This window comes from Azolla caroliniana, unplaced genomic scaffold, assembly GCF_043228905.1.
Source record: "Azolla caroliniana isolate FFs.n. ecotype wild unplaced genomic scaffold, voAzoCaro1.0.p SCAF_7, whole genome shotgun sequence".
Taxonomy (NCBI): domain Eukaryota; kingdom Viridiplantae; phylum Streptophyta; class Polypodiopsida; order Salviniales; family Salviniaceae; genus Azolla; species Azolla caroliniana.
Window position 1 is genome coordinate 2776822 of NW_028230442.1, and position 18580 is coordinate 2795401.

At 40.5% G+C, this 18580-nt stretch overlaps 2 protein-coding genes across 3 annotated transcripts; both read left to right on the top strand.

The window, feature by feature from the left end:
• Nucleotides 1–8334: 8334 nt before the first annotated feature.
• LOC147861534 (metacaspase-1-like) lies at nucleotides 8335–11744 on the top strand. 2 transcript variants are annotated; one of them, XM_087322757.1, is made up of 6 exons: nucleotides 8335–8727; nucleotides 8770–8968; nucleotides 9849–10176; nucleotides 10409–10529; nucleotides 10856–11065; nucleotides 11432–11744. In XM_087322757.1, exons 1-6 carry the CDS (start codon nucleotides 8419–8421, stop codon nucleotides 11486–11488), a joined length of 1224 nt encoding a protein of 407 aa, XP_087178883.1. In that variant the 5' UTR covers nucleotides 8335–8418; the 3' UTR covers nucleotides 11489–11744. The 2 variants fall into 2 exon arrangements, with proteins under 2 accessions (XP_087178883.1, XP_087178882.1); XM_087322756.1 differs by having other exon boundaries at nucleotides 8335–8968.
• A 3876-nt stretch (nucleotides 11745–15620) lies between these two features.
• Nucleotides 15621–16625, top strand: LOC147861535 (uncharacterized). Its single transcript, XM_087321987.1, has one exon. It carries the CDS (start codon nucleotides 15650–15652, stop codon nucleotides 16412–16414), a length of 765 nt encoding a protein of 254 aa, XP_087178113.1. The 5' UTR covers nucleotides 15621–15649; the 3' UTR covers nucleotides 16415–16625.
• Nucleotides 16626–18580: the final 1955 nt, after the last annotated feature.

An 18580-nucleotide genomic window follows, 5' to 3' on the forward strand; every position in this document is an offset into this window, starting at 1 on the left:
CTCTTGACCGTTGGAGTGTCTATTCACTCTCAAGGTGAGTTCACACACTAGACCAAGTTGAGCTTGATTCTCAACACGCCCCCTCAAGCTCAAGTCGGGTCGATTTCAGATGGTATCTGAAATCCACTTCGACTCGCGTTCCGGAGTCCACGTCGACTCGCATTTATGCGGAGTTGCGGAATTCGTGCTCCAGCTTGCGTTGTGCGTAGTTGCGAAGGTTGTGCTTCGGCTTGCGTGTTTCTTTGCGGCTTTGCACGGTAGATCGACTCTTCGCGGCTTCGTTGCGTGGCTGCATAATCCACATGTTATTGCGTAATGTGCGTGGTTTGCGGAATCCACGCATTATTGCATAATATCTTCGGTACTCCCCCTCAAGCTTGGCAAGTCAGGGATCGTCAATCCGAGATCGGTCATGAATTGCCACAACTTGTCAGCTCCTAAGGCTTTAGTGAAGATGTCGGTCGTTTGAAGATTTGTGCTAATGTGTTGTAGGTCAACATCGCCAGCTAGAATGCGCTCTCGGATGAAGTGATAGTGCACTTCGATGTGCTTTGTCCGCGCGTGGAACACCGGGTTCCGAGCTAGATAGATATTGTTCATGTTGTCGTAGTAAAGGGAGGTCGGATCCTTGATGGGCATGCCCATATCCTTCAAAATCCTCTTGAGCCATACGGCTTCACACGCAGCTACGGTTGCACCCCTGTATTCCGCCTCCGTACTCGAAAGAGCGATGGTCGGCTGCTTTTTGCTACTCCAATATATTTATCCGCTGCCGAGGGAGAAAACAAATCCGAAGGTTGACCTTCTATCGTCTTTGTAGCCGGCCCAATCGGTGTCTGTGTACCCCTCAAGTCGTATTGGCATCACGGTCTTGTAGAGGATGCCGCAATCCATTGTGCCGCTCACGTATCATAGAACTCGCTTAACGCAATCCAAGTGAGTATCACGCGGTGTTTGCATGAATTGGCTAAGGAGACCGACCGGATAACTCAGATCGGGTCGAGTGATCGTGAGGTAGATGAGACTCTCGATGAGTTGCCGATACTGAGTCGGCTCACACGCTTTGGTGCCGGAGTTCACATCCAGTTTGAGATTGCGATCGAGCGGGGTTGCCATGGATTTGCACTCAGCCATATCGAACTTGTATAACAAGTTGAGGATGTAGTGTCGTTGAGAGATCAGGATTCCGGCCAGAGTCCGAATTACCTCCATGCCGAGGAAGTAGTGGAGCTCCTTCATGTCCGTCATCTCGAACTTGTCAAAAAGGAGGGATTTGACCTTATTGATTTCGACGAGATGCTCACCTCTAATGACTAGGTCATCCACATATAAGATAATGACGATCAGACTTGCAGAATTGCTTCGTATGTAAAGGGAGTTGTCCGATTTTGACATACGGAAGCCAATTTGATGAAGATATTGTGTTATCTTCGAATGCCAAGCATGCGGTGCTTGCTTGAGGCCGTAGAGAGGCTTCTTGAGTCGGCATACAGCTTTCGAATGGGTGCTCGAGTTGAAGTCGGGTGGTTGGATCATGTACACCTCCTCTTCTAATTCACCTTGTAGAAAGGCGTTCTTGACGTCCATTTGATGGAGGTGCCACCCTTTCACCGTGGCAAGCGCAATTACAGTTCGTACTATCGTCATCTTTGCCACCGGGGCAAAGGTCTCTTCGTAGTCAACTCCGTGCGTTTGTGCGTGGCCTTTCGCTACGAGTCGTGCTTTGTAGCGGTTGACAGAACTGTCAGTGTTGTACTTCACTTTTTGTAAATCCGTTTGCATCCGATCGCCTTTTTGTGTGGTGAGGTGGGAACGAGATCCCACGTCTCTTTCTTCCGTAGTGCCTGCATCTCCTCCTTCATTGCTTCGATCCATCGTGGGTCCTTCACAGCTTCGGAAAAGGTTTCCGGCTCCCGTACTATCGCTACCTTCATCATAAAGGCATAATGGTACACCATATAATCGTTGTAGCCGAGGTCGTGATGTGTTTTGATCACTCAAAGGATCTTGTGGTCCGCTCAGTTGGGTCGTGATCAAACTTTCTTCAAACATGCGCATAAGGCGATCTTCATCCTCTATCTCTTGTTCAGCGGAGTCCGGGTCGAACGGAGTCGGAGTCGGAGTTGTCTCTGGTGCGTACCAGGATGCAGACTCATCAAACATAACGTCTCGACTTACTCGAGATTTTCGAGTTGAGGGGTTGTAGCACTTGTAACCCTTTTGCTCCAGTGAGTATCCTACGAGGATACATTTCTCCGACTTCGGGTCAAGCTTTTGACGCTTCTCGTCGGGCATGTGCACGTACGCTATCGCGCCGAATATCCGTATGTGCAATAAGTCCAGCTTCCTTCCGAAGTATTTTTCGTGCGGAGTGACCTCGTGCATGCCGGATGTTGTGCACTGGTTCATTAGGTAGACGGTCGTATTTGTAGCTTCGGCCCAATATGACTTGGGCATATGCTTCTCATTCATCATTGCCCGCACTACCTCGAGGATGTGCCGATTTTTGCGCTCGTCTACACCGTTTTGTTGCGGAGTGTGTCGGCAAGTGAATTCTCGCTGCATTCCTTCCTTTCGGAGATACATCATGAAATCGTCTGAGAAGTACTCCTTGCCGCCATCCGATCGAAGACAACGTACATGTCGGCCCGTGGCTTTCTCGACTTCATTCTTGAATGTTTGGAAGTGTCTGAACACTTCGCGCTTTTGCCGCATCGAGTAGATCCAAGTGTGCCTAGAGAAGTCGTCGATGAATAGCACGTAATATCGTCATCCGCCGAATGTAGCCGTTTGCGTTGGTCCCCATACGTCGGAATGGACTACGTCGAGTAGACCTTTGCTCACGTTCCGCTCGTTCAAGAATGGGTGTCGGTGTTGCTTGCCGAATTGGCACGTTTCGCATACACCTTCAATCTCCTTCTCTTTGAATGTCGGGAGTCCGATGACGACTCCTTTCAATTTCATTACTTTGAGTTTGTTGAGATTGATGTGGCCGATTCGCTTATGCCATAGCTCTATGTCAGAGTCGGCTTTTGTGCTTTTCGCGAACATGGTGGATTTCATCTCGTGGGAATTGAGAATGAACATCCAGCCCTCTCTTCTTCCGCGTGCGATGAATCGGCCCTCTTTTTCGATGAAGCAACTGCCTTGATTAAATCGAACTTGCATCCCTTGCTCTACAATTTGGCCGACGGAGACCAAATTCTTCGTAATGGTCAGTACAGGCAAGACATTTTTGATGTAATTTTGCTTACCTTCTTTTCCGAACGGAACATTGCCGATGTGCTGAATCGGGTGCGTAGTGTCGTCTCCGGTTTCGACATAGCCGGGTCGGTCCGGCTCTCGAAGTTCTCAGAACCATTCTTGATGCGATGTCATATGGTTCGAGGCACCGGAATCGACTAACCATACGTCTTCCAGACTGGAGGCACTAGTTGAGGTAACGACGGAATGTTTCATCATGAACATTCCGCCACGGTCGGAGTAGTGTGCATACATTCCGCCACGGTCGGAGTAGTGTGCATACATTCCGCCACGATCTTCGTAGTCGAAGTTGTGCCCGTACATTCCGCTATACTCTTCGTAGTCGGAATTGTGCGCGTAATTCGTGAGTTGTCGGCTTGTTGGCTTGTGGAGGCCAATTCGCGCATATTCTTTCAGCACTCTTCTTCGTGGTGGCCGAGCTTTCCGCAATATCCGCATTCGATTGCGTTTTGACCACTCGGGCCGGAGTGGAAGCTCCCCCTTCTTGCGAAGGTTCCTCATTGGCTTCCTTTTTGCGGCCGAAATTGGGAGTTGTTATCGTAGGTCGGACCTCGTCCGCCTTGTCCTTGGCCGAATCTGCCTCTTGACCATCTGCGTCCTCTTCCTCCGTTCGAGTGTGTGTAGAGCATGTGGCCTTCTTACTCATTGCTCCTTGTACGCACAGGGTTTTCTTCGACCAATAGCATTGATTAGAGCTCGAAGAAGGAGGGATATTTCTCCCGTGCTAGAATGGCGGTTCGCATCGCACCGAACCGTGGTGCGAGGCCGCCGAGGCATATTTGAACCATCTCATCATCATCAATGTTTACACTTATTGAGCCGAGCGAATCGCAATCTCCTTGATCTTCGAGGTGTATGTCGTAATGGACATGTCCCTTTGTTGAATGTTGTTCAACTCTTGGCAGAGTTGAAGCCTTCTTGCGGTTGTGTTCGCCGCGAAAATCTTTCGTAGATTTTCCCATGCCTCCTTCGGCGTCTTGGCTTCGCGAATGTAGCCGAGCATGTGATCGTCAACACATGTCGCCAAGCAATACATCACGCGGTTTGCGGCTTGCTCCCATGTCGCGTATCCGGGAGCCGCTTCGTCGGGTCGGTCTTCATGCGCTCCTTTGATGTAGCTCCAATAGCCTTGTCCGACAAGGTATTGGTGCATCTTGTACTCCCAAGATGCGAAGTTGTTTCGATCCAACTTCTTGGTAGGGAGAGCGCTCCCTATTTGATTATTCATTATGTCGATTCTTCTTCTTCTTCTTCTCTCTTCGAATGCAAGCTATGTAGCGAAACTATGATAACGATGGGTCGGTTCTTGGTCGTCGGCGTGGAGCACAACACATGATCACGATGAGGCAAATGGGCTAGATCGAGCTACCAAATCGCTCTGATACCATGTAAAGAATCAAGAGATGGATTCTGTGTAGTGGAATAGATATGAACTGTGTGTTTGTGTATGAGAGAGAGACAAAGACAAAGAATACGCAAGGTAAAGTGTATTAACAAAGGAGAAAGACACAACACTATACAAGGTGGGAGGTGGGTGCTTTATATAGTCACCATCTCTCTTCATTAACTACAAGACTCATGGAGCATGGGGAATACGCAAGGTGAAGTGTATTAACAAAGGAGAAAGACACAACACTATACAAGGTGGGAGGTGGGTGCTTTATATAGTCACCCTCTCTCTTCATTAACTACAAGACTCATGGAGCATGGGGAATGTGAAAGCTCATAAGTTATGTGTTATAGAATATGATTCTATGACTCATACTAAATGTTAGAATACAAAGTGGTGACTTAATGGTGTCTCTTGACCGTTGGAGTGTCTATTCACTCTCAAGGTGAGTTCACACACTAGACCAAGTTGAGCTTGATTCTCAACATGTACAAAAGGCAAATTTTGGTTACATAACAACAACAACATATAAGGTGATGGGTATTATGAGACCATAAATTGGCTAGCTTAAAACTTGGATTTGACAATTATATTATTAGTAGTGTATCGCTTTTCTCTAGTAGGGTCATTGCATTCACCACGTGGGCTACGAACTTAGTGTCACCTTGTGGTTGAGTACACACTCACACAGTACACTGGATCGATCAAGGTTCACATTGTCATAATGTGTCTACCCTCCACAAGCACTTGTGGTTGATCATACCCCGAGTAAAGACCTCAAAGTAGATCAACCCCCCTTGCAAAAGTTACCAAGGACAACACATTCAATATTAATTAAGAAGGGCATGGTTCGAATTCGTCTAGCTAATCAAACAAAATAGGGGATTTCAAATTCACTATGGTTAGGTTGTCTTGAAGTGGAAAGGATCGTTTCAAAGTTTAAACTGGTCAATTCAATAACTTTATGTTATCGAACTTTTATGATTTAAGAAAAGCATAGGAATGGTGATGTTATGGAATTTCTTCCTTCGTTACTGAGTTTCATGTTGCATTTCAATATGATTTTCCTTCACAATTCTAGTATGAGTTCACATGGAAAATTATTTCCAACATTGGAATTTGACACATCATCATATGAATAATGAAAACTATAGCTTTGCCCTTGAGGTAACCCATATAATCTACCAAATCAACAATGAGTATAATAATGATGCTTTACAATTTTCCGATGGCTTGGAAATAGGTTCTTGGTCAATACATAATTACAATTACACAAAAACAACTAACATTGCATAAAAGTCTTAGACAATGAAAGTTGAAAGGATAGTTTTTGGAAATATTCAAAAGTGGGTTACGTCAATGATATCAAATGAGAGATGAAAAAATGCATAACGATTGACATTGCATTTCATGGTGCAATCCTAAGGTTTTCACTATTTGTAACTATGTGAAATTTCAAAGTTGTAAAGTCATTATTTAAGAAGAGATTCTCAACGTGCATGCTAAGATAACAAAAACAATCATCTCCCTTTCCCACGACTTGGACCACACCTTACACTGCAAAGTGCAAGATTTATTAGTTTACATTTATACATTTGAGATTCATACATTTAATATTATAAGGTAGGCTCTAAAGAATCATTTGCGAGGAGCTCTAAAGTCTCTTTACAAATTTCATGTGGTTTACATTGTGCTTACTCGTAATATCTTAGTCTCTCGTGTATTGATCATCAACTACGTCATAGTTGCATGGACCAATGACAATATCATCTATACATCCATAGGCCAACCAACAAACCAAACAATCATATCCTCATTCAATTAGTCACTTGATGCAACATATTCACTTGAAATGACATTTCGTAGCTAACTAGGAAGCAAGCAACACTCAATGCTCGGATGACTACAAGAAAAGGAGAGGCATTGAGACAACAAAGACGTGAAAGCATTATAAACACTTAAATTGGTTGTATAATGTCAAGAATGAAAGGTTCATTCCTTATTATAAGCTGAAAATGGTTTGGTCCTAATACCACGTCATTTGCTATTGTTTATTTGGAAGATTCTCATAATGTGATCGATATGGTTGCACATACTATGTAACAATAATCTACCATAACAATGAATAAATGGAATTTTCATCAACTTGAATATATTGTCAACTTCAAATGTGCTCATTGGTCCCTACACAGTTTGGGTGGTGCATAGACAATGTGATGCATTAAAGTGTTATAAAATGGTAAGGTTGAAAGATGTGTAATCATAAAAAAATAATATCATTGAAGGTTTATATTCGAAACATGAGAAATCATATGGGCGGAGAGAAAAATTTACATTATTAGATTTCTACAATGATCACAAACTATAGCAATGTTGCATTGGCTTATGATGCTAACCACGTGTTACCTCGAATGCATAATCGTGAACCATTCGATGCTCAAAAGTGTGATGCATAGAATCACCAAAGCTTTTATATTTGGTTCTTATAATCCCCAAGGCTCTTCATGCTTGTAGTGTGTAGGAAACATATAGTTCTCACAAGAACATGATATTTTATGAGTGGTAGACGATGGAGATGGGACATGCACCTAATCTAAATTGTTTCTAGGAAGGAAAGTCTGGTAGAAAACACAATCCATAGTATGTGCCCCTTCATTGTAAGAACAAACAGGTGAACACGCATCACATATCCACTTCATATCGAGATGGAATTGAAGTATTGGTGCCTAGGGAATGTTGGGGCTTGGACACATGTTTCTATATAAGAATAAGTTTGTCTAGTTTGTATCGAATTGTGGCATCTATTCTTGACATGAATTAGATGGTGCATGGTGAATGGGGTGGATGTTCTCTGAAGGCGACGGGCAAGAGGTGACAATGCAACATGCCTAGGGCATCGCCGCCACTAGGTAATGTCTAGCATCTCGTTTAGTGATAGGAATTGAGGTGGTCAATGATGGGGAACTTATGGGAAGGGGGCATCATACATATAGAATATCGTCACGCGTGTGGGGGAGGTGTGGACGGACATTGTGTGTCCGTATGTATTTGTGTGCTTGCTAAGGACTGACTACAACCGGGAGTGGGGCGATGGTAGACAAGCAACCCCCCCTGAGGTTTAGGGGTGCGTTTGCATGAACACGGACACCAGACACAAACATATACACAAACAACGGGACATCAAACACCGAACACTGAACACTAGACACCAAACACCAAACACCAGACATCGGACACAGACACCATCAGGACATTGGGACATCAGACACGTGACACCATACACCAGACACCAGACACAAGACACTGAACAACATAGGACACTAGACATCAGGACATCAGACACAGGACACTGAACACCAGACACTAGACATGAACACCGGACATTGGACACGCGGACATGATGTGCACGTGATGATATATGTATGTGTTGGTATCGAAAGGTCTTTTGCCGATTTCTTCACACAAAATTCAAGCATATTCATTAAGGTGTGCTTTGAAGGCACGCCACGTGGAGGCCGAGGGCCCCACCATATCCACAAAAAAACATTCCCCTGTCACCATCAATCCATCTGCAGAGTAGTCTGAGACAGACAGAGCCATCGCCCGAATAATTTGTCGCCGAAGGAAGCCGCCAGGAAAAAAAGAAAAAAACGATTCCTTGTTTGGCCTTGCCCCTCCATTCCAATCTCCATCTCGATGAGGGAGCTGCTATTCCTCTTTTCGCTTGTCAGGCGATTCGATCTGTGCTTGGTCGTATCTTGATTATGGAGAAGAAAATGTCGTTGATGCAGTCCTTACTCTCGAAGATCCAATCTTTCAACCCCAATTCCTCCAATCCCTACCCTAATCCTTACATGAATCATTATCCTAATCCTTACGTTAACCCTAGCAATAATCCTTACGTTAATCCTAGCCCTAATCCTTATGTTAATCCTAACCCTAATCCGTACACTAACCCCACACCTAATTACCAGAACACCGTAATCCCCTGTTCTAGATGCAGAACACAGCTCTCTGTGCCTGTGGGAGTTCAATCTATTCGATGTGCAGTTTGTCAGAAAATTACACGAGTACCTAACCCTAACCCTAACCCTAACCCTAACCCTAACCCTAACCCTAACCCTAACCCTAACCCTAACCCTAACCCTAGCCCTAGTTTATATAGTCCTGGCCGCAAGAAGGCTGTTGTATGTGGCATTGCTTACCGTGGTTCTCGCTACGAATTGAAAGGAACTCTGAATGATGCAAAATGTATCAAGTTTCTCCTCATCAATAGGTTTAGCTTCCCAGAATCCTCCATATGCATGCTCACAGGTATCTTCTGTTCCTTTGACATACATATATACATGTGTAATTATGGTTATGTGTATGTAAATTGTGTACATGTACATGTATTTGTGTTGTATGTAATTCTGTGCATGTGTATCCAGTCATGTGTACCTGTATATGTACATATGTGTATGTGTTGTGTGCCGTTATGTACTGATGAGTACACAGTTGCATTTCTGTGTTGTTTCTGTATGGTTATGTCTGTAAGTGTGCATTTAGGTTTAAATTTGCTAATGCATAGGAAACACTTCCATCGCCTTCTTATGTGCTTCGATTCTGTCAGATGCATTCATGGCTATTCAGGGAAGAGCATAAAATTTTTAGGTATAAACCTGACACCATTTCTGTAGAGAATCGGAAATATAGATGTGAAATCCCCTCCATAGAAGTGGGCTCAACATATATGGTACAGAGAGGTTTTTGCCATTTGGAGATACAAGAAACATGTGGCCCTGGTTACATATGCTAGGATGATTTACTTAGACACGCCTAAGCATATGCCTATGTTTGCATGCTTGGATTCATTCTGATACATCTTCCATTAACCCATCACTCTGTAGCGATTTGTAATAAAAGATTAGGGGTTACATGATGGCTATATGCTTGGGTTTACTCAGATATATCGTGGGTATGCTTGTCGAGAGAGCATTATAGATAAAGATCTAAACCTCCCACAAAAGCATCATAGGAGCATGAGATCATAGTGGATAGCATAGTAAACATGGATTTGGCTCTCCTATCATTAACTTTCACCCTGAACTTTCATCACAATGATCCAATGATCTAGTAAAACACATATGATAAGTAAGATGCTAAGAATATGGCTGTGGCCATCTTTAACTTTTGTTTTTGTTTTTACAACCAGAGGATGAGAGAGATAGATTCAAGCTTCCCACGAAGCAAAATATCATGATGGCATTGCAATGGCTTATACAGGGATGTCAACCTGGCGATTCTCTAGTTTTCTATTACTCTGGCCATGGATCACAACGCAGGAATAGAGATGGTAGTGAGGTTGATGGTCTTGATGAGACGATTTTGCCCATGGACTTTCAGATGCAAGGAATGATCGTTGACGATGATATCAACGCGACAATTGTTAGGCCGTTGCCAGTTGGTGTGCGGCTTCATGCCATAGTTGATTCATGTCATAGTGGAACTGCACTTGATCTACCCTTCCTTCTTAGGCAGAGGTACTAATCCTCCTCTGCTTCTTCTCTTTTCTTCGGAAATATTCAAATTTAAGGACCCATCATCAAACTTGAAACTGCACAATTGAATGTAAAGTTTTCATCTCTGGTTCTTCATGTCCAATAAAATTGTAATGTTTCACCTCAGGTTCTTTGTGTCTGATAATAACTCAAGACTCTTTACAAATCACAAACTTAATGTTCCTCTTTTTTCTTCTAATTTTCTTTTTGCTAGCCAAGGGCAATATGTGTGGGAAGATCATCGCCCAAGGAATGGTGTATATAAAGGAACTAGTGGGGGAGAAGCATTTTGCTTTAGTGGTTGTGATGATAATCAAACATCTGCAGATACTAGTGTAAGCTTTAACACTTTTTTGTTGTCATCTACTTTTGTTGCACATCACTTGTGCCAACTAGTAATAGGACCAAGGTTGTGAATCACCAATTTACCTTTACTTGAGTGAAGTAAATTACTGTCGGGGAGATTTCATCTATTCCTTTTTATTGTTAGGATCAACGCGTATAGTTTAAGAATCGGACTTAATGGATTGTATATAATCGCCAATCTATTGATTCAAGTCAAGAACCCTGTATTTTGGGGGTGTCAATTTGGTTTGTGTTTTTATTTAGTGGTATGAAGCCATAGTAACATGATTAGATATTGTTTCATTGAGAATGACAGGCTCTCTCACAAGTCACTTATACTGGAGCAATGACCTTTTCGTTCATCCAAGCTATCGAAAGAAATCAAGCAAGAACATACAGAGACCTTTTGCAAGCAATGCGATACTATGTTCAAAGTGCTGGTAGCAACTCTGGCAGCGGAGGCTCGATCACTACTTTGGTTCAGATGCTATTGAGTGGTGGAAGAACATATGGACACAAAGTTCAGGTATGGGGTTAGGCAAGAAAACTAGCTGAGTCATCATTATCCCTACGAATCAATAATGTTTTGGTGTCTTTTTAAAGGTTTTTGGCCTTAAATTCACATGGGTTATGTAAGGCTAACCCCTTTAAGTAAACTGATCCTAGGACCTAGGAATATCCAATTGAAATATTTCATAATAATACAATCTTAATTTCATAGTTCATTTATCCAAATCAGTCCCTAGTGTCAACAATAATATGTAAAAAAAGGGTTCCATTATTTATCATTGACCTAGAACATGCAAATATACAATTGAGTTCCCTTTATGAGAATAGAATATATGAATGTGGCGATCTTAATCTAATATGATTTATTGTTTGGTTTCAACAGGAACCACAGTTGACGGCATCGAGTCCATTTGATATCAATAAAGCTTTCACTTTGTAAGCTACAAGTTTTGGTTATATGATGGGTTTTGATGCTAATTGATGTATATAATGTTCTAAATAATCGTTAATACCCATAATATAATTGGATAGTATAACGTTCCTTTCTCATTGAATACTTGGATTTCTCGAGGAGATATACATTTAATTCTCTTGGACACCTCAAGGATAAATTGTTTGAACAACAAAAGGTTTAACTTTCAAATAATCTATAAAAGATAGCAACAAATAGGTTGTTGAATGTGGTCCTCTAGTTATTTGTGATACACAATCATATATACCAATTTCTAGTCTCCGATTGTTCTCCTTCTTGGTATAACTTATGGTGCAATTGACCTTAACGGAACAACAAAAGTATATGACTTTCCACGTTATAGTAAAGTGACTCAAGTTGGAAGTAATGCGAGTGATTATCGGCACTTGCAAGATATCAACTTTTGTTGGAAAGTAAATATGTTATTGTAATGGATAACCAATTTCCATGGCTCCGATGTATTTGAGATAATTGGATACATCTTGATAAATGTGTGTGTGTGCGCTTGTGTGTGACGGTGGATATATTACAATAATGTGAATGACTTATTCCATGGTGGTATATTTATATTGAGGATGATTTAATGCGTCAATGTCGATGTCATAAAGCCCTGGTGCAATATATGAATTATGAAGAATTTGTGAAGTCGTTAGTTTGTGTCATCTTGAACTAAAATAACTACAAGTTTCCAAGGCCGTTGGTTTTCATGATTTAAAGTTAACATATTTAAGTGTTTTGAAAGCTATTAGTTTCCACCACGTCAAAATATGCATGATCTCAACGCAAAGGTATCAACAGTTACATAATGTTAGTTTCCAGGGATTGATATGTTAGTGAGCATGTTCTTGAACTAAATTATAAGTTATAACTAGAGTTTTTATTCATAGCACGTTTATGTAATCCCAATTTGAAGTGATGAAGACTTTAGCAATCCCAAATAACATCACGAACAACTTCAACTGAAATGTACTGAGTTTTATTAAGCCATTTGTTATGATGAAGTTGTGAAGTTGTTATTGAAGCTATTTTGTAAGTGATATCAAACCTATTTTGCAAGACTTTGTTGCCATAGAATCATGGTTGTACATAAAGTTTGAAATTCTGTAAGTTAAACTTCATGAATATAAGGAAAGTGGTCATCCATCCAAATGAAACACTTGTGTGATGTATGCATCAAATATGTTAAAGTTGATCCTGAATATAAATGTGTGTATGTAGACTTTCAAACCTTTAGAGAGGTTTCATAAACTAGAGAACATGTACATGAAAATTTAGTCTTTCTTTGTATTTCTTCAATCGCCACTCTTGCTTAGCATTTTAATTGTTCTTTAAAAAGCTAAACTTAACGAGTATATGACACTCAACCAAATGCCAGGATTCCACATCTATGCAAATGATAAAGTATATTCAAATTTGTCTGTTAAGAGTATCTTTTAAACATTACCGTAATTGCATTCGACTTCGTCCGTTAAGAGTATCTTTTATACACTATCTTATGCTTATGTATATCTTTTGACTTTCTTGTTAAGAGGTGCTTTCAAGATATTCTCCAGGTAGGCCAAATCAAAGATGGAATAAAAAACAAACACATTTCCAAGGAAGAGGAAAAGGCAATAACAATATCTTGAGACCAATTTCTCATAAGACAATGCACTACTGCTTGCAATTAAAAAGGTTGATTGATGATAAATCCCTTAACATTGCATATATCCATAATAATGGGCCCACTTTTCAATGGTCAAATTACTTCTATATTTCCATATCGATAAATTAGTGTCATATTACTTGATTTGGATTGTCCACATGGGAGGAGACAAGAAGAGCATGCATTATTGATAGTCCTCGATAAATTATATGGCCAAGTGGATGGAAAATATTGGCCTATATTTATATTGAGTCTTTTGTCTTGCTCATCATGATAATTATGGATAGCTATGCAAATTCATTGATGATGATACTCAAATTTCCTCCATTCTCATGTATGCACACTTCAGCCCTAAACCTATGAAATTGGCCCAGATTTAGGGGAATATGTTCCGTTCGTGAACTAATATTTACTTTACTAGCATTATCCTATGAGGGCCAATGTTATAGTTTTCGCTCTTTTATGTTCTACAAAATATGACAACGTTGGTGTTGCAGAGCAATCTTGTTTAGAAATAAATTTGGAACATGGCAAACTCTTGTAGCACAATCTTGTGAAATTATGAAGGGTTTAAAATGAAAGAAATTAAAGCAACATTAAATCTTATGCTCATTGCATGAACCACAACATCAAGGTTGTAAAGCACAAGTTGTACCCCTACAACATCATGTTTATACAACTTAGAACTTCAACATGGCAACCTTGTCATGCAGTTGCAAGTAGTAACTCATGGGACTCTTCTACGATATTTTAAAGTAACAAAATGTGGTTTTGCACGTAATATCTTCTTTCAGTCATGATGTGATCCTGATATGTACTAATGCTTGTATTGCACGATCATATGCATTAGGAATCAGTTGCAAGTGTTGAAAAAATACTAGGCAAATTATTCTCAAAATGTATGAACAAAAGAGAAAGGAATATCGAAGAGGATATGACATCATACGTGCAACTATTATAGTTCTAGAATTGCTTGACAAGACAATAGTTCTTGAAACCCAAGAGGCAAACAAAAAAATGAACAAATGATGCATAAAATGAAGGATTAAGAAAAGACAATGTATTCTTATGTGTACTATATTTGTTGTACTCAGTAATAGTACTAGTAGTACACTAGTTTTGGAATTGCTCTAAGTGTGGGGATGGAGATTCCAAGATCTCAAAGGGCATGTTCAGAACAAAGAGATCATGATGTGTACATGTGTATATATCATACACTCTGATATTCTAGGATCACTCGTGCGAGGTGAAGTGGTCGAAGAAGAGGACAACAATTCTAGAAACCCGACAAGAAAGAGGTCTAGAGGAGGATAGAATGAAGACGGGAACAAAGAGTGGAATGTGAAACATATAACCCGAATAATATTAATAGAAACACACGCAAGCGGGAATCGACTGGATCAGATAGGTAGATGATGTGGGGGGCACAAAAATACAGAATAAGTCAACACCGATTGGAGGAGCAAATAATTGAATGGAGGATTGAAAGGTTAAGAAAATAAATAAAACAAACCATTACATACATACATACATACATGGATTCCATCCATCCATCCATACTGTTGGGAACAAGTCCCTCCAGATGGGAAGAGCAACAATCAAATTGGATGGAGTTGATGGGAAATCCGGCCGAGGACGAAAATCGAATAATCGATTTATAACCGATTCGGGAGACTATATTTGTAAATAGTCTTAATGTGCCCCTTGTGGGCTATATATGTAAATAGCCCAGAAAGTTGTGTTGGTATAAATACTCCTAGGGCAATCATTATGATATAGAACAATCATTTGTATAGTTACTCATTGGGTTGTTGCCTCTGTAACTGTGTAAGAGAGAGAGTGAGAGTTAGTGGGTGAGTAACTCTACAGTTGTCTGTCTGATGAAGGAGAGCTTAAGGTTGTTGCCTTTGAGCTTCTCGTTGTACTCCTCCCAACTATAGTGATTCTGTTTTGGAGTTTGTGGACACCACGTGGTTTTTCCCTTTCGGGTTTTCCATGTTAAAACAATTGTGTTTCTTTGGGTTTTCGTCTTCTGTTTTCAGTCTGTGCACTACTTTACTCGATTCGTTACACCCGGATATACATACGAGAAACTGGTTGTTGCCGGTCACAATCCTAACACATACATACATACATACATAGCTATACATAGATGCATACATACATACATACATACATACATACATACTTATGTACACACATACCCACATGATACATACAGACATAGATATGTACATGGGCTAGAGAGAACAAAACGAGAGAGAGAGAGAGAGAGAGAATAGAAACAAAGAAAGGCGTTATTTGGTGGGTTGTTGAGGGATGGGGGGGCGGACGAGTGTGAAACCGTCGCCTTTTCTACAACTAAAATAAAAAGAATAAAGATTATAATGGGAAAATAGAAGAAAATAGCGCCTATATAAATAAATTAAACAATTCAGAGAAAGGCAAGGATTCGCTCCCCACTCCTCCGTTTCATATTGGCCATGGACAACCCTTCTGCAAACCCTAACCCTAACCCTAACCCTAACCCTAATTCTGACGTTTCTCATCCCCTGCATCTTCTTCCCTCAATCCAGCAGCCTGCGAATGACCCTAACCCTAACCCTAACCCTGATTCCATCCTCAATATCATTAGTTCTCATAATCCTAACTCTAATTCCGATCCTCACCATATCATTAACCCTTGTCATGAAGTTACCTCTCAGCCTCGCACAAATTCTGATAACCTGAACACTAATCATGAAATTAAATCTAATCTTCACCCTGTACCTATTAAAAATAGCCCGATTTCTAACCACTCCAGCACGATCTCTGATCCTAACCCTAATCCTGATGTTTCTCGTCTTCTACAACGCCTGTCTTCTCTTGAACGGTCTGTTCAGCAGCTCCTTCTTTCAGACAAGAAGAAGCAACGCTCTTCTGAGCATTACATTCTGCAGAATTTAGAACAACAAATGGAAGCATCATCTTCCCCTCGATTACCGAGAGGACAGCAGAAGAAGCAAACGAAACAATCGATTCTTCCCTATCCATCAACGCTAGGTAGAAATCATCACTCAAATTCTAAACCGAAAACAAATATTTGTGTGTTTCAGATGCCACTGCATTATCCTCGCTACAGTAAGAATGATTACGAAGCAATGCCTGAATGGAAGATCGATCTTCTTCTTCAAGAATACGGCCTCCCTATTGATTCTTCTCTCTCTGCTAAACGTAATCTCGCAATAGGTAACTTCCTGTGGAAATGACGAAAGAAGTCTAATTCTACAAAGTAGAAGAAGAAAGAAGAAAATGTTCTGATCTCTTGCTGGCGTCTGTTTTGTTCTCTTTAATCGTACTTTCTTCTGTGTTTATATATTAGGATTTTGTCTTTGGGGATATTCTTTCTCCTGATTTCTCTCTTTCTTGACAATGCTAGGATTTCTTACTAGAGCTGAAATAAATATAAACCCTTTTTCTGACTGGTTCTACACTGTGATGAGCATAATTGTCGTTCTTCCGAGATGGACATTTTATCTGTAATTATGTACTGATTTAGTACACAGATTTATGTAGATACTATTTTTCTTCAAGAAGTTGAAACTTTCTGAATTGATCGTTTTTGATGAAAACACAGACTTGTGTGTACCTATTTGTCATAGCAGAATTTAGATGGCCAAAAAAGGACATGGCTTCTTCTTCTTCTTCTTCTTCTTCTTCTCAGAGACATTAAACTTTTCTCCTTCTGGAGAGGTTGAAAACAATGCACTTATATAAATTTTTGAAAGAAAAACTTCTGTTTTCTTACTGATTTTTATGTACGGTTTTATTGTTTCCTGTGATTTTTTAGGATTTATCCTAGAGCGATTGAAAGAAACGAATATATACAACATTTTGCTAGAAGAAAAATATACTGGTTTTCTCTTGTAATTTTTGGGTGTCTGACTTAGGAAAAGAAGAAGAAGAGGAAGCTCATATATTAATTAACATACTATGCTTTCAATTAGAAGCGAAAAATGAGCTTTTTAATTCACTCAATGAAGACAGAATATTCAGTTGCTAATTAACAAAACGAACAAACTTAAGCTTCGTTCGATCCTCTCAATTAAGACGGAATGCTCGCCTCGTTTAATTTAGGAGCGTAATCAACAAACTTGTGCGTTTAATTCCATCCAATCTGATATGTTTGTTTTCGAATTCGAGAGTGCAATGTATATAAGGTACGATTTCTGGTCAATACACGCATAATCCTGGATAACTGAAAGTATATTTCTTTAATCAGTAACGTGTTGTATGAGTATGACAGATCATTAAGGGGAAAATGAGTAAGACTGATCAGTGAGAGTAAGACTGATCAGTAAGACCAAAATGAGTAAGACTGATCAGTAAAACCAAAATGAGTAAGACTGATCAAATCGGGATTACAGTAAAATGATTCTGACCAACCAGTGAGAGTAAGGTTGATCACAAAGACCAATAAATCCATGAACAGGACAGTAACACGTTAAAGTAATCAGTGCGACTGGTCAGTAATGAGGGATCCGAGTGAGACCGATCAATTACAATGAGCAAATTAATCAGTAAGCGGAAACTGAGCAAGACAGATCGGCAAGGCTTGTGAAGCTCAGGTAATTGTAGTACAAATTCAGTTAAAATCTTTCGAACTGTCTTGGTTTCAATTTGATGGAGCAGCAACAAGAATACTCTATCCATTAATTCATGGGGTGAAAGAAGAGGAGATTAAGAGCTTCGAACTAATTATGATCTGATCCAAGCATGTGTTCATCGGAACTATGATCCAATCCAGGCACGTGTTCATCGGAACTATGATCCGATCCGAACATGTGTCCACAGGAACTATGATCCGATCCGAGCTTGTGTCCACATGAACTATGATCCGATCCGAGCATGTGTCCACCAAAACTATGATCCGATCCGAGCATGTGTTCACCAGAACCATGATCCGATCCGAGCATGTGTTCACCGGAATTGTGTTCCGACAATGTGTTCGCCAGAACTATGATAATTTGAGCATGTGTTCGGGATATATCACTCTATAGGGCAAGGGTTCCCTAGATGCATGATGTGGCATGAATTGATGAGAATTTGATTTCCATCCCTAGGAACGTTGGTTAGAAGTGTGTTTTGTTGTACTCTGTACATATCTAGATGACACAGTGGCAACGCAACAAACACATGGTACTTCTCCACTATTGTGCTTCATGTTTGATCTCTTGCTATGTTTGGATTTTTCCTTGGTCCTCTCATTTCCACGATGAAAACCTAGTGCAAACTCTGAGGACCAAAGCAAAGGCGGGTATCTAGAGAAGAAAGTGGCACTCGGAGGTGCTTATTGCTTGAATATGCTTCACGTGTCTACGAAGTTTTGTCAAAAAGTCTATAAAACTATAGAAACAATACATGCTTTGGTTGAC